Below are 17,152 nucleotides of genomic sequence, written 5' to 3'. Positions count from 1 at the left end.
GTGCCTGCCAAAGGCTACCTACTGAGGCCCAGGACAAATTCTGCCACTGCCTGCCATGATTCCCTTAGTCAAAGCAGTGTCTCCTTGCTCTGAACGTTCATAGGAGTTCTCTACCCTGTGTTCCAATTATTTGTGTAAATGTCTCACCCCTTTTAAAAAAAGGTGCAGGGAGCCTTTTTTTTTTTCTTATTCTTCTATCCTTCATAGCATCTAGCACAATGCCTTGCATCTACTGTCAATAATAACAAAAGCAATAATAATCTTAGTCCAATATTCATTGCAAAACCAAATGAAAGTGCAATCTGAAGATGTGATTTTAATTAACACACAGGCGTGGGAAATGCTACTGCCTGTGTCTTACATGAAGTTATCTACGTCATTGGCGGCCACTGCGGATACAGAGGAAGCTGCACCTATGACAAGGTCCAGAGCTACAATTCAGATATCAATGAATGGAGCCTCATCACCTCCAGTCCACATCCAGGTAACAAATTACTGTCTCAAATAGTACATTGTGATGCATCTTATCAGCATAAGAGATGGCTAAAAATGGGCTGGAAGTAGAAAGTGCTAAATTTGTAGTAGGCTACACATGGGTATAATTAAAGGCTCAAAATATTCACATGTTCATCTAACAATAATCACAATTAGCTATTCCAACTAGATGACATCTACAGATACTTTCCCTAATGTCTTTACATGACACATATTTTAAGACTGTGTGGTTAAAAGAATTAGTTTCTTCATAAATTTTTTTTTTTTTGGCGGTACGCGGGCCTCTCATTGCTGTGGCCTCTCCCGCTGCGGAGCGCAGGCTCCGGACGCGCAGGCTCCGTGGCCATGGTTCACGGGCCCAGCTGCTCCGCGGCACGTGGGATCTTCCCGGACCGGGGCACGAACCCGCGTCCCCTGCATCGGCAGGCGGACTCTCAACCACTGTGCCACCAGGGAAGCCCCATAAATTGTTTTAATGAGATTCTATTTTTGTGTTTCCTATTCCTTAGTTATATGCTTTCTTTCATTTACTACATGCATTATATAAAACACAATTTTTATTGACAGTTAAAAACCACTAGTCTGAAATAGTTGGGAAGGATACCTGTTGATTCAGTTCAGCAAGAAATGATTTTTTTTTAGAAGCATGTTCTTTCTGGGTTTCAATAGCTATTAAACACTTACTCCTGTGATGTGGAGGGCCCTGTGTTGGCCTTAACAGCTGCCTACCCACAAAGAATGGCCTGCCTTCTGTGGTGTCCTTTGTTCTTTGACTTGTCTCTTTGGGTAGAGCTCAGGGGGAAGGATAAACCTGTTACAGTTACCTGGTTAAGGTTAAGCCATCTGATTAAGGTTTTTTTCATTAGGAAAGATTCATATCACCATATCACCATACTACTTCGAATCATTTTCCATATAGCATCCGGCTTCTGTGTGAGTCACTGGAGAGCATAGTTGGAATTCACGAGCTTGAACCATCTGAGAATAATAATGATAGGTAACCTTGAGCACTTTCCATAGGTCAGGTACTGACTGAGCGCTTTGCATGTAATATTACCTTAAATTCTAACTACATCCTGTAAGTATTGTTTACCCCTGTTTTACATATTTGTAAAGGCTTAGAAAGGATAAGTAGCTTTGCCAAGGTCACAGTTTGGAAGTGGTGGATCAGGATTCAAAGTCAGGCAGTTTGATTGCATTGACCTGTGCTATGACCGATAAGCAATCCGCCTGTCCATAAGGGAACAGGCTCTCCTACTTTTGACCAATGCAGCTAGTTCCACCATACATCATATATGTCATCTCACGGTTCAGGGGGAGCACACCTGAATCTGGTGCTGTGTCTCCATATACCACAGGACTTACACAAGGAGGGACTTCAGCCATATGCTGTCCTGGCTCTGAAGACATCTTAGAGGTAGACTTTCGTCTCCAAGTAGTTCAGATGTATTATCCCAGACTCCCCGCAACTTTCTGTGATAACTAATGAAATTATAATAGAAAATAATAATAACTGTCATACTGAGTACAGGCATACCTTGTTTTATTGTGCTTCACTTTATTGTACTTTGCAGATACTGCATTTTTTACAAATTGAAGGTTTGTGGCAGCCCTGCCTTGAGAATTCTATCGGTGCCATTTTTCCAACAGCATTTGCTCACTTTGTGTCTTGTCACATTTTGGTTATTCTCGCAGTGTTTCAAACTTTTTCATTATTATTACATTTGTTATTGTAATCTGTGATCAGTGATCTTTGATGTTCTTTTGTAATTGAATTGGCATTTTTTAGCAATAAAATATTTTGAAATTAAGGTATATTGTTTTTTTAGACATAAAAAATATGCTATTGCACACTTAATAGTCTACTGTATAGTATAAACATAACTTTTATATGCCCTGGAAAACCAAAAAATTTGTGTGATGCTTTACTGTGATATTCACTTTATTACCGTGCTCTGGAACCCAACCTGCGGTATCGTCAAGGTATGCCTGTAATAGCTAACATTTATTCAATAAGTATGTACCAGGCACTAACTATTCCAATACTTTTATCTGTATTAATCCTTTGAAACCTCACAGCAATCCTGTGAGCTAGGTACTGCTACTATTTTATAGGTCACTGAGGCACACAGAGAGTGAATATATTGCCCAAGGTCAGCTAGCTAGGGTTTGTTGTGAGATTCAAATCCAGGCAGTCTAGCTGGGAGCTCATGCTCTTAACAACTACACTGTTACTTCATTTGATCCTCATGTTAACCTTATGAGTTAGATACTTCTCTGACTTATCTTTACAAAGAAAATCTAACATATGAAAAGTCAGATTAACAAATCAGAGGGCAGTTGTTTACATTACAAACTTAATTTATATTTCATAAAGAGATTCCTTTAAAAATAAATGTCTCGAGGGACTTCTGTGGTGGCTCAGTGGTTAAGAATCCGCCTGCCAATGCAGGGGACACGGGTTTGATCCCTGGTCTGGGAAGATCCCACATGCCGCGGAGCAACTAAGCCTGTGCACCACAGCTACTGAGCCTGTGCTCAAGAGCCCACAAGCCACAACTACTGAAGCCTGTGTGCTTAGAGCCCATGCTCTGCAGCAAGAGAAGCCCACACTCACTGCAACTAGAGAAAGCTGGTGCATAGCAATGAAGACCCAACGCGGCCAAAACTAAAATAAGTAAATTAATTAATTTAAAAGTAAATATAGAGATGAAGGTCTCATACTTAAATTGGGTATAGCTTGTTAACTGCTTGAAAGAGAGTTTAAAAGGTAGTGAGACTTAAGCCAAAGTATGTAAAGCCATGGGAAACCAAAAAATCAATTAGAAATGAGTATTAGGATTCCATATAGAGCATTTTGATTCACATTGGACATTTTCCTGACATAATGTGAGAAACAAAGTGATCAAATTAGCACCCTACGTGGTATCTTCTATTTGGCTCTCACAGTGTTCAAAATATTTTTTAACTGGCTTGTTACCAATATTTAAAATTCAGGAGATTTCAAATAAAAATCATGATTTCTGGCCTTTAGAAAAATTGCAAGATCTGGCAACCTTGGATCATATTCCTTCCTGGCAACAATTATTGGTGCCAAGTAGTGGCTGTTCCCTTTAGATGAGGCTTATATGCTCCGTTTCACCACAGTCTCTTCCATTCTCATCACATCATAGACTTGGGAGGCCTGTGCTGCTGTTCTTCTTACCCCTAGCCCGGTTCATTCAGATAGTCTGTTATCTCCTTGGCCCTGGAAGGCATTTAGACCTACATCCTCTGAATTATAGCAAGTAATGCCTCTTATGCATTTTAGGAGCACCTCCTGAAGAATGTAAATGTCAGTCTTGAGTCTACCTTATAGATATGTAGCTTAGACCACAAAGAAATGACTACTGTTATTTTTATTTTTATTTATTTATTTTTTAACTGTTATTTTTAAAAGGTAATCTAAATGTTATCTTTTTTCTTAATGCTTTTAAGGGTGGTTGCTTTGTATAGTTGAAAAACAGGGGACTATAATCCCATTAAATTTAAGATAACATTTATTGAGACCTTACCTTGGGAAAGATACCATTCTATCGAAGATGATTAATTTTACTGCCAGAGGAACTCAGTATCTAGTAGTAAATACACATACATAACAGGAATACAAGACAGTCTTACAAATAAGTGCTACTGAAATTGAGGGTAGAGAGAGCTTCAGTCTAATTAAGGGGACCCTGACAATCTTAGAAGGCTTCCAGGCGTAGGCTGTTATGATTTGGGCCTTAAGGAATAGCTACAATTAAGGAAGGTAGTTTTTGAGGAAGAGCGCTCTGGCAGAAAGTTAGCCAGTGAAGGAAGGCTGAAGGGAAATTTCCAGGTTCATTCCAGTTCCTGGGAGTAAAAGTATATTATTGAGATGCAATAGGGTAGGATGAGAGACTGGATAGGAGAGTTCAGTTGAAGAGCATGTCATGGAGGGCTTTGAATGGCAGTCTGGAGAATTTTAAAATAGAGAGCTTAAAGTTTTCAGAGCAAGAGAATGATGCGTGATCAGTTCTAGCTTCAAGAAAAGAACTCCTTTGAGAATAGACTGGGAGAAAGATGGCAGGGAGATCTTCTAAAGCTATTGTAATAAACCAGGTGAGAAATACTGAAAGCCTGAAGTGGTAGGAGTAGAAAACAGGCAGGTGTGAGGAATGTTACAGATTCACCATTGATTGAATGGTAGTGATTGCTCCCTTGGGTGATTGGACATTGGCGATGAGGACGAGAAAGGAATTGACAGTCATTCTAGGCTCTCTGGCTGATTGACTAGGAGCATTGAAGTAGCAACCAGTGGGAGGGGAGAAGAGGAGAGATGATGAACTCAGTTTTGTAGTGAAATGTCAAGGACCAGTTAGATAACTCAGAAGAGCCGTCCAGCAAGCGATGGGAAGTGTGGTTCTGCAGCTCAGGAGGAAGAATGCAGCTAAATACAGAGATCTGTGAATTGTTTGCTTAGAGATGATGACTATGTGTGGAGGTGAATGAGATGCCTTGGGAGGTTGGGACCAACAACACAGTAGTGAGCAGAATCTTGGGAAACAGCATTAGTTAAAGGATGAGCTGAGGAAGAAGAGTGCATGAAGAACCCGGGAGAAGCAGTAAGTGATAGAGAGGGAAAATCCGTGGAGAGCTGTGTCCAGTGGGAACAACGTTCTCTCCTGGCTTTGCTATTTATTTACTTGTGTAATCTTGGGCAGCAGCTTAAGCTCTTGGGTCTTACTTTCTAGCAAAATAAGGAAGTTAGATTAGATAAGCTTTACAGGTCTTTTCAGTGAGAAAAAAAATCTTAGGTAAAAATCTTAAAGTATTTCAATGGATATTGAATACCTGAAAATATTGTGGTTGTCTCTGAATCCCTGCATGGCTTTGTTCCTATCACTCATGTAACACTGAATACAGACTGCCATGTATTTATAGTGCGTATTTGTGTGTAAACTCTTTTGAGCCATGACAGATGGTGCTATTCCTCATACTTGGTTTGAAATTGTTCATTCATTCATTTGTCCAACATATATTTGCTGAGTGCTTCCTGCTTGCTATGTACAGTGCTAGGAGCTCAATAAACAAGACACAGTCCCTTAGCATCAGTAGCTTCATAGAGTGACCAACAAGAAAAAAGGCAGTTATAGCTGAGGAAGTTTCCATCAACTATAACAGAACATTATGTTGCATTTGGGTAACAGGGGAAGAACTACCAGGAATTTATTTATTTATTTGTTTGTTTGTTTGTTTATGGGTGCGTTGGTTCTTCATTGCTGCATACAGGCTTTCTCTAGTTGTGGTGAGCGGGGCCTGCTCTTCATTGCACTGCGCGGGCTTGTCGTTGCAGTGGCGTCTCTTTCTGTGGAGCATGGGCTGTAGGCATGTGGGCTTAGTAGTTGTGGCACGCGGGCTCAGTAGTTGTGGCTTGCGGGCTTAGTTGCCCCACAGCATGTGGTATGTTCCTGGACCAGGGATGGAACCCGTGTCCCCTGCATTGGCAGGTGGATTCTTAACCACTGTGCCACCAGAGAAGCCCATTTTATTTATTTTTATACTTTTAAAAAATTTAGATATAGTTTATGTAAAATATTATATAAGTTTTAGGGGTACAGCATAGTGGTTTATAATTTTTAAATTTTTTTATAGTTAAAATTTTTTATACTCTATAGTTATTATAAAGTATTGGCTATATTCCCTGTGTTGTACAATATATCCTTGTAGCCTATTCATTTTATACATAATAGTTTGTACTTCTTAATCCCCTACCCCTATCTTGCCCCTCCTCCGCTTCCCTCTCCCCACTGGTAACCACTAGCTTGTTCTCTATATCTGTGAGTCTATTTCTTTTTTGTTATATTTACTAGCTTCTTTTATTTTTTAGATTCCACATGTAAGTGATCCCATGCAGTATTTGTCTTTCTCTATCTGACTTATTTCACTTAGCATAATACCCTCCAAATCCATCCATGTTGTTGCAAATGGCAAAATTTCTTTTTTATGGCTGAGTCGTATTCCATTGTGTGTGTGTGTGTGTGTGTGTGTGTGTGTGTGTGTGTGTGTGTGTGTGCGTATTATATATATATCACATCTTTTTTATCTGTTCATCTGGGGTTTTTTTGCTTTATCATTTTTTTAAAAATTATTTATTTATTGGAGTATAGTTGATTTATAATGTTGTGTTAGTTTCAGGTGTATAGCAAAGTGAATCAGATACATATACATATATTCACTCTTTTTTAGATTCTTTTCCCAAATAGGCCATTACAGAGTATTGAGTAGAGTTCCCTATGCTATTTAGTAGGTCTTATTAGTTATCTGTTTTACACATAGTAATGTGTATATGTTAATCCCAATATCCCAATTTATCCCTCCCCCTCTTACCCCCGGTAACCATAAGTTTGTTTTCTACTCTGTAACTCTATTTCTGTTTTGTAGATAAGTTCATTTGTACCCTTTAAGATTCCATATATAAGCAATATCATATAATATTCATCATTCTCTGACTTACTTCACTCAGTATGACAATCTCTAGGTCCATCCATGTTGCTGCAAATGAATTATTTTGTTCTTTTTTATGGCTAATATTCCATTGTATATACATACCATATATTCTTTATCCATTCCTCTGTTGATGGACATTTAGGTTGCTTCCATGTCCTGGCTATTGTAAATAGTGCTGCAGTGTACATTGGGGTGCATGTGTCTTTTTGAATTATGGTTTTCTCTGGGTATATGTCCAGTAGTGGGATTGCAGGGTCATATGGTAGTTCTATTTTTAGTTTTCTAAGGAACCTCCATACTGTTGTCCATAGTGGCTGTACCAATTTACATTCCCACCAACAGTGCAAGAGGGTTCTCTTTTCTCCACACCCTCTCCAGCATTTATTGTTTCTAGATTTTTTGATGATGGCCATTCTGACTGGTGTGAGGTGATACCTCATTGTAGTTTTGATTTGCATTTCTCTAATAATTAGTGATTTTGAGCATCTTTTCATGTATTTGTAGGCGATTTATATGTCTTCTTTATAGAAATGTCTATTTAGGTCTTCTGCCCATTTTTTGATTGGGTTGTTGTTTTTGATATTGAGCTGCATGAGCTGTTTGTATATTTTGGAGATTGATCCTTTGTCAGTTGCTTCATTTGCAAATATCTTATCCGATTCTGAGGGTTGTCTTTTAGTCTTGTTTATGGTTTCCTTTGCTGTGCAAACGCTTTTAAGTTTCATTAGGTCCCATTTGTTTATTTTTGTTTTTTATTCTCATTACTCTAAGTGGTGGATCGAAAAAGATCTTGCTGCTGTTTATGTCAAAGAGTGTTCTGCCTGTCTTTTCCTCTAAGAGTTTTATAGTATCCGGCCTTACATTTAGGTCTTTAATCCATTTTGAGTTTATTTTTATATATGGTGTGAGGCAATATTCTAATTTCATTCTTTTCCATGTAGCTGTCTAGGTTTCCCAGCACCACTTGTTGAAGAGACTGTCTTTTCTCCATTGTATATTTTTGCCTCCTTTGTCATAGATTAATTGATCATGAGGATACAGCATTAATATACAGAAATCTGTTGGATTTCTATATGCTAACAATGAACTATCAGAAAGAGAAATTAAAGAAACAATCCCATTTACCATTGCATCAAAAAGAATAAAATACCTGGGACTAAACCTTCCTAAGGAGGTAAAGACCTGTGCCCGGAAAACTGTAAGACACTGATGAAAGAAATTGAAGATGCTATAAACAGATGGAAAGACATACTGTGTTCATGGATTGGAAGAATTAATATTGTTAAAATGACCACACTACCCTAAGGCAATCTACAGGTTCAGTGCAATCCCTATCAAAACACCAAGGGTAGGGCTTCCCTGGTGGCGCAGTGGTTAAGAATCTGCCTGCCAATGCAGGAGACACGGGTTCAAGCCCTGGTCTGGGAAGATCCCACATGCCGCGGAGCAGCTAAACCTGTGTGTCACAACTACTGAGCCTGCACTCTAGAGCCCGCAAGCCACAACTACTGAGCCCATGTGCCGCAACTACTGAAGTGCCCTATAGCCTGTGCTCTGCAACAAGAGAAGCCACCACAAAAAGAAGCCTGCGCACCACAACGAAGAGTAGCCCCCACTCACCACAACTAGAGAAAGCCCACACTCAGCAACGAAGACCCAACGCAGCCAAAAATAAATAAAATTAATTAATTAATTAATTAATTAATAAAATATCAAGGGTATTTTTTACAGAACTAGGAAAAATAATTTTAAAATTTGTGTGGAAGCACAGAAGACCCCAAATAGCCAAAACAGTCTTGAAAAAGAAGAACAGAGCTGGAGGAATTGCTGACTTTAGACTATACTACACAACTACTGTAATCAAAACAGTAATGGTAGGGCTTCCCTGGTGGTGCAGTGGTTGAGAGTCTGCCTGCCGATGCAGGGGACACGGGTTTGTGCCCCAGTCTGGGAGGATCCCACATGCCGTGGAGCGGCTGGGCCCGTGAGCCATGGCCGCTGAGCCTGCGCGTCCGGAGCCTGTGCTCCACAATGGGAGAGGCCACAACAGTGAGAGGCCCGCATATCACAAAAAACAAAACAAAACAAAACAAAACAAAAACAGTATGGTACTGGCACAAAAACAGACATGTAGATCAATGGAACAGAATAGAGAGCCCAGGAGTCACTTTATTTTAAATATTTTTACTGCTACAGAAAGATTGAGATACTTCTCTTAACATAAGAGTTGCAAATTGAGGATTTTTTGTGAGATTTGAATAAGTTAAGAAAAGCTTAATAAGCTCATTGTTGAATCATTTATACCAACTGATGTTTTTGAATCATCATTAATTTTCACAATAACCATTTGACAGAATGACTCATAATTTATACAAACAATGTGTCACAAGTACTCAAAAACAACTAAATCCTATAAATATTCTGCATGTGTATAACTGAAAGGTAATAAATGGGTTTTCAGAGGTAGGAGAATTCTTTTTTTCTTGGATGTCAGAAACCAGAGAACAACGATATGGGGACTCAAAGCAGAAATACCGGTCTTCTCAGACTTTTCCTTAGGCTTTGAAACCTAAATAGTAAGAACTTTACTGATAAGAATTTGTCTTCCCTACTTAAAGGGGAAATCACATTTCTGATTGTACATTCTTTCTTTCTAAAGAAGGCCTTATACGCTTTTCCTCCACGAAGTTATGGGGGCGCATATTTGGGCACAGAGGGTACAAGGTACAATTCATTCATTGATTCAACAAACTTTTATTGAGTCCTTACAAGATGCCAGACACTTGCCATCCTTCAGTTGGGAGTGGAGTGGTGGGCAGGACACAGTTCCTGTACTGTCAGAAGGAAGAGAGACTAAACAGGAACCACGTCAGATTATGAGAAGAGCTACAGAGAGAATTAAAAGAGTGTGATGTGGTAGAGATGCCTGACCAGCTCCTTCAGGTTGGATGATCTGGGAAGGCCCTCTGAGGAGATGAGAGTAAGATGAGACCTGAATGACATGGAGAAGGTAGCTGTGCAAGGACCTGGGAAAAGAAGGTGTTCCAGACAGATGGAACAGCTCAGCAATGGCAAGCTAAATCTTCATTTATTCGCCATAGTATTAGTGCCACTGACAACTCCTGCTCTTTCTTCAGGTCTGCAGCTAGAAGTATTTAAGTGTAATCTAATGGTTGATACTTCCAGAGAAAGAACTCACAGGCTGGGAGCAATATTAGAACTGAGGGCGTGGAAGAAACAGGGCTGGGACTAGGGTCAGGCGAGTGACCTGTGCCCTTGAGGCACAGAACCGAAGGAGTTGCTCGGAAGGTGGAAGAGTCTCCTCCTGTTTTATGCTCTGGGCACCTCACTTGCCTTACCCTAGTCACAGCCCTGGGAAGAAGGGAGAGGAAGTGAAGTTGCCAAAGATCCTGGTGCCTTGAAGAGCCAGCAGGTTTGGATGTGGAGGGGGAGATAAAATGGAAAAAAATTTAAATGGCCTGGAAAGCTGACCCCCAAGAGGTGGACTCCCAGCCCCAGGACGCAGACCTCACACGGCAGCCCTCGGCCTTTGAGCACCTTTCACAGCTTCTTAAGGTCACAGACTGTAGTTCCCCACTAAACTGGCTTATATTTCTCTAACTTCTTGTGTCTTTAACTTGACCGGCAGTGTGAGAGAGGCAAGCGCCTGTGGCAGCAGATACTGTACAGGGTTAGCTGCTAAGACCCGAAGGACCCTACACCAGTTACCTGGGACGTCTTCATGGCAGAGGGACTCTGCTGCTACCACCTTTTACACATAGGCATAGAGAAAAAAGTGCCTGTGCTGGGAAGTTCCCGGAAGGGTAGTGGTCGGAGGATGAGTTCCTCCCGGCATCCTGCAAAGCCAGTTTAGGGATAACCTGAAAGACAGTGGCAGGAATAGGTAATCTGAGTCTGGTGATTGGGAGTGGATTTTAAGGCTCCGTGTTGTGGTAGTGTGTGCTGGAATCAAAATGTCACAACTACTCTATTTTTGTATGCTAAATTGTAAAGCATTATTATATCACCACCCTAAGGTATCTCTTTTGCTTGTTATCCTAATAGAAATATGCTTTTTTCTTTTTAATAGAATATGGATTGTGTTCAGTTCCATTTGAAAATAAGCTCTATCTAGTTGGTGGACAAACTACAATCACAGAATGCTATGACCCTGAACAGAATGAATGGAGAGAGATCGCTCCCATGATGGAAAGGAGGATGGAGTGTGGTGCCGTCATCATGAATGGATGTATTTATGTCACTGGGGGGTATTCCTACTCAAAGGGGACATATCTTCAGAGCGTTGAGAAATATGATCCAGATCTTAATAAGTGGGAAATCGTGGGTAATCTTCCAAGTGCCATGCGGTCCCATGGGTGTGTTTGTGTGTATAATGTTTGATTAAGTCCATAGAAATGACCAGGTAATCACTGTTTCAGGGTGTAGTGAAAAAGAATGTAGGGTTTGGAGTGTCTTACTTGTTATTGTGGCCTGGCACAAGTTAGGTAAATTCTCACGCCTAAACCCCACTCTACACCCCAACCCTGTGATTAATGGTCAAGAAACATCTTATGTATATGTACAGTTGAATCAGTGGGGTTACTACCTTTAATCTCTGCTCATCAAAGGTAATCTGGAACACTGGACACTTGGTAAAAGGTGAAACGTCTTTGCGGTGAATTTTTATCTCCTGGTAGCATCAACACTGGGTGTAGGTCAAAATCATTCTGTGGAGTGAAATATTTCTTATGACAGTGTAATAGTGTACATTAATGTAATGTAATAGTGTACATTAAGGTTCCATTTAGCTAACAAGGAATTTGAAATATAAAGAGGGAATATTCTCTACCTCTACAAAATCAATACTTAAACATTTTTTTTACCTTTAGAATTATTTAGAATGGACTTAAGTCTAGTGTTTTTCCTTTGTAGTGTGTATTATTTATAGTTATGATTCTTTATTTACTGACTACCAGAGATATACAAGATGTTGTGCAAAAGATTATTACTATTCAGAGTTTACAAAGTAAATTTAAAAGAATGGAAAATCCGAAAAATTTCAGAGGAAAGAGTTGAATATTTGTTGATCCTAAGAGCTATTTTTAATTTTCAGCTTTGATGTAAATTGCTAGTTTAGGTGTCTTTAAGCATATCAGAAAATCCTCTTTATTCATAAGTATAGGTGCTTGTCTGCATGTGAAATTGAAATTTAGAGCCAGAAAGCATGTAGAACATTGTGATATAGTAGAAAATACATTGATGAGAAGAAATTTGAATTCATTTTCCACTAACTAGATTTTGTGACTTGGATTGAGTCACCTAACCTCAATTAGAACTTCCCTTCCCATGTACACTGGCTCTTTGGGTGATACATGTGCCTAGATATGGATCCCCACAGCTCTTGGAGTAGCCAGAGGTGGCCTGGGTAGCTGAAGCTTCAGGGCCAGAAACATCTTTGTTCATTTTCTCCAGTGTGCCTACCATATCACTTTCCATGTGTGCCATAACTTGAGAAAAGTTAAGAAGCGTAGCTTAAGTTAACTCATCTAAACTTTTAGTAATGTTAGATCATCTACCCACACTCTTCATTTTTTAAGAGACAATAATTATTTTTAACTTTAAGTATGTAAGTGTAAAACTACCTAACTTTTCTGAGTTATTTTTAAATTTTAGAAAGAACCTGTTTAATACATTCGTTTAAGAAGGCATTTTAAACAGATACAACCCTTTGGGAACACAATATGGCACTACATAGAAAGCCATAAAAATGACCATATTTTCTCCTCATAAATTCTACTCCTTGATTTGTAACTTAAAGAATAACATACAAACAAAACAAAACAAACAAAAAGGTAAATGCATGAGGTTGTTTATGTCTGCATTATTTACAATAGCGAGAAATTGGAAATAATCTAAATGGCAAAGAAGAAAGTGGGCTAATAAAAAGAGTGAAGCCTTATACTGCCATTAAAAAAATTGTTTGGAAGACTGTAGAAACATGGGCATGTCTGTGATATGGTAAGTAAAATAAGCACAATATAAAATGGTATGAACACTATCATTGTGTCTGTAAAATCTTTATGCATGTGGAAAGTAATATGCAGAAGTGAAATTCATTGTGTTAGCGTAGGGGGATATGGAATGATTTTTAAATTATTTAAATGTTTTCCTTTAATACTACTTTGTATTTTCAATAAAAATAAATAAATCACTGCATATGTGGTAAAGCTGCTTGAATTTGGGCCAGTTGAATTGAAGGACAATTGAGTTTCTGAATTAGTGAAGCAACTGAATTACAGAGTATTTCAATCTGTACTTGAATTACAGAATATTTTATTGCTCTCAAGAACATTTGCATTTAATGCTGAACCAGTAATATGTTATCCAGTAGGGCTTTAGAGATCTCTTTTATGAATGGATGAGAACAATTGCAATCACTTTTGCCTCCTTTCAGCTTATCTAGGTCCTATAAAAGTCCAGCCTCTGGAAATTCTTTCCTGACTGTTTCAGCCACAGTAAAACTTCCATTGTCACATTTAAAGAATTTAACATTTATATATGCATGTTACGTCTCTTGGCTAATTTTGAGATCATGGATCCCATCTTACTCTTAAGGATCTTGAAAATAGTTTGTGATCTCAGGCATTTAATTTCCAGCTCCTATTTTCTATAAAATTCATTTTTTGTTCTTGATACATGCACACAAGAAGAATTAAGAAAGGTAAACATTTCGGTCAGAATTATTCCAAGTTCCAAATCACTGTTGTATGAATGAAAAATATTTTACTATAATTAAATGCAGGCCATTGCTTTGGGAGGGCAAACACTATTTTACAAAATAATTAAAGTTGTGAAGATGATTTTAAGTATGACTTAATTAAGAGGACTCCAAGTGTCCACATTTTGAAAGTTGCTGTTTCTCACAAGTCTTATTTTTAGCTTTTAGCTATAACTGAAATAGGATCAATATCTAGGGTACTTGCTTAAAGGCACATTACCCTTTATTTTCATATGCATAGAAAAAATTTTTAGGTCTCTTAATCTATAAGTTCCCCATCCATCTTTTCTTTTTTTAACTCCTTGCAATTTAATTGTTGAAGAAGCTAGATCATTCATTCTGCTTTCCCAGAGTTGAGATTTTACTGATTGTGTTCCTATTGTGTAGTTTAGCACGTTCCTCTGTCCCCTGTGTTTCCTATAAGTTGGTAGTTAGATCCAGAAGCTTAATCAGATTCAGGTTTGATTTTTTTTTTTTTTGGTCAAAATTACCTCACAGGTGGTGGTGTGTTCATTCATCAAAAGACATAATTGTCTCTTTCTGATGTTGGCAGCCATAGATGCTCAACACCCAGATCCTTAATTCACTAGGGATTGCAAAATGGTGATTTCCAATGCTCTCTCTTCTTGGTGTATTTGTTGAAATACTTCTATAAAGAAAAACCTTCCTTCACTTACTAGTTGTTTACCCAGAGGTATAGTTTGTATAGGAAAGGTAGAAGAAGTGCTTGATTCCTAACTTTATGTACCAGTTTGCAAAATGAATAGTTGTTAGCATCCTTCAAAGGTGATTTATTAGATTTATTGTTTTTTATTTTTTCAAATATTTATTTATTTATTTTTGGCTGCATTGGGTCTTCGTTGCTGCGCACGGGCTTTCTCTAGTTGGGGCGAGCGGGGGCTGCTCTTCATTGCAGTGCGCGGGCTTCCCACTGCAGTGGCTTCTCTTGTTGCAGAGCACGGGCTCTAGATGCACGGGTTTCAATAGTTGTGGCTCATGGGCTCAGCAGTTGTGGCTCGCGGGCTCTAGAGCGCAGGCTCAATAGTTGTGGCACACGGGCTTAGTTGCTCCGAGACATGTGGGATCTTCCCGGACCAGGGCTCGAACCCGTGTCCCCTGCATTGGCAGGCGGATTCTTAACCACTGTGCCACCAGGGAAGTCCCTATTGTTTCTTTTAAATTGTTTTGAACTCATGGATTTAAATGTACTTGGCGTCTTTCAGTCCATTGCAGTTACTCTTACTGATGCTCCGTTTATCATCTTGAACCAGTGAAAGGCTCTGCAGAGTGCTTCCCAGAGTTGTTCCCTTTTGGCACAGCTCCAGTAGTTTTTGATAGCTTCTTTGCTGTCTGGTATGACCAGATACTCCTGGCTCATCTTGTGCATTTCCCGCCTCAAACCTGGAATCAGCCATTTCTCCAAGCAGCCCTGATTCTTTTAGGGAAAAATGGTATTTCAAGACCATCGTCTGGATGCTAGGGATGCTTACTGCTACTAGATTGTTTCTTGTTTCTAGGCATAAAATTAAAATACATAACAATAAAAATACTAAAGACAGAAGAGGGATAATTAGAGTTAAATTTTTCTAAGGTCCTAGCGTCATCAGGAAGTGGTAAAAGCACCACAGGGTATTCACCTAATCTCTTCTATCCCAATATCTGTAGCCCCTTTTCCCACAGAAAGTATTCTGGTTCTCAGAGTTACCTAGGAAAATAAAATTAAGAAATCACTTTGTAACATTTGTTTTATTCCACATCTCTCCATTTTTCTCTCTTTTCCTCTCTCTCCCTCTCTGTCTGTCTCTCTCTCTCTATCTCCCCCCAACACACACACACACACACACACCCCATTCTCAGAATAACAATACGAACAAGCAGTTTGGGTATGAATTTTCAATAATTTTGGACTTCTTCAAAATTCCAAATAGAAAGTAGATGGGAAGGTGAGGTTGAAACTGGCTAACTACCACCTGAGACTTTACATCAGACAGAAGGAAAGAATGGTAAGGAATCCCAGCCAGGAACTCTAAACATACATAAAAAATAAAGTTATAGAGCATTTTGTTCTTCATAATTTTTGAAAGTTTTTGAAATACCATCCTTGTTAAGAGTTTCTTTCTGCTTTTCCATCCTACAGTTTCTAGCAAAAGGCATTTATTTTTGGAGGCTCAACCAAGAGCTTATAAGAAGACTTTTTAAGATAACATTTCCCCCTTGTTAGCCTAATAGCAGGTCCAATGGACACAAAAGACACATACAATTATTTTCCAGTGTTGTTAAGTAGGAATGGAAACCCAAAGTTATTGGTTTAACAATGTATTTATGGTCTTTTTTATCTTTGCTTTTAAAAGAAGTTAGGAAGGCAATGTGATGGAGTCCATAACCTTTGTCTCTTAATCAAGAAGAAAGTTCTCTAAAAAGGTTTGGGGCAGGAATTGCCTACAGTTCAGAAGCCCCACTGTGTCCATGCATTGCCTCAGCCCCACCAAAATCACAGCACACACTTGGTTCACAAAATTGTTAGAAAGTTTAAACCAAAATCGTGCCTAATATAAATTATCATTATCCTCTTGGCTGGACATAAGTTCAGTCTTCCAGTGCATTTTGTGCCTTGTATTTCCTATTTGTGTTTTTCATCTGTGCACCTGTAATATTTTGAAAAGTAGTTCTAACTGGGCTTCTTTCCGTAATGACATCCGCCTTCTGTGAACCTGTGTTTTTACTCCGTAAGTTATAAATAAAGATGTTCTTGGCCACTGCAGTGAATGAGCTGAAGCTTTGAAGTCTTTTTTCAATAAGGAAACTCAAAGTTTTATGAGAAAACAACTGCGAAAAGGTAACAGAACATCTGTGGAAGTAGCACAGCATCCCGTCTCATAAATCTAGGATCAGAAACTCTCATCAGGATCCTTACCTTTTCTTTCCCCTTTCCTTTCTGTAAAAACTAAACATTTAGAATAATTTAAGTTAAGGGAAAGGAGAGCTGCCCACTAAGTTCTCCAGTGTCCTGTTCTCTTCAACTTGTAGAGCAGCTTTAGTTCTGGTCTTGGAGGATAGTTTGCACTCATTTCTGTTTGAGAAATGCCTTTGCTGATGAGCAGATAAATCCCTGCTGACTACAGAAACAGTATAGTCTACAAGACACTGTGATCATGTCACTCCTCTGTGCAGTTCCTTGTGATGTCTCTCCATCTTATTTAAAGTCCAAGTCCTTCCAAGAGTATGCATGTGTGCTGTTGTAGACGGACACAAAAATGGATAGCCACGTGCTCAGGTAAAAGCTCAGAGTCTTGTTAAAAACAGGAAGAAGGGGTTAACAGATACTGGGACCATTAACAGTCTCTGTCAGATACTAAAATGCTATAAAGC

The 17,152-nt window shown here is 39.0% G+C and overlaps 1 protein-coding gene across 3 annotated transcripts in view; it reads left to right on the top strand.

Moving 5' to 3' along the window:
• The window catches only part of KLHL23 (kelch like family member 23), a 39,346-nt gene extending 26,125 nt beyond the window's left edge, over positions 1-13,221 (top strand). For all 3 annotated transcript variants that reach the window (XM_030760394.2, XM_022569995.2, XM_022569994.2), the window contains 2 exons: positions 332-484; positions 11,096-13,221. In XM_030760394.2, coding sequence (XP_030616254.1) covers positions 332-484; positions 11,096-11,406 — 464 coding nt within the window. In that variant the 3' untranslated portion in view covers positions 11,407-13,221. The remainder of the gene's footprint in view (positions 1-331; positions 485-11,095) is intronic.
• The last annotated feature ends 3,931 nt before the right edge of the window (positions 13,222-17,152 follow it).

The sequence above is a fragment of the Delphinapterus leucas genome, chromosome 8 (assembly GCF_059928025.1).
Source record: "Delphinapterus leucas isolate spDelLeu-1000000601 "Yukka" chromosome 8, BTC_Dleu_Yukka2, whole genome shotgun sequence".
NCBI classification, from domain to species: domain Eukaryota; kingdom Metazoa; phylum Chordata; class Mammalia; order Artiodactyla; family Monodontidae; genus Delphinapterus; species Delphinapterus leucas.
Note: the sequence above shows the minus strand (reverse complement) of the source record. Positions and strands in the feature narration are given on the sequence as shown.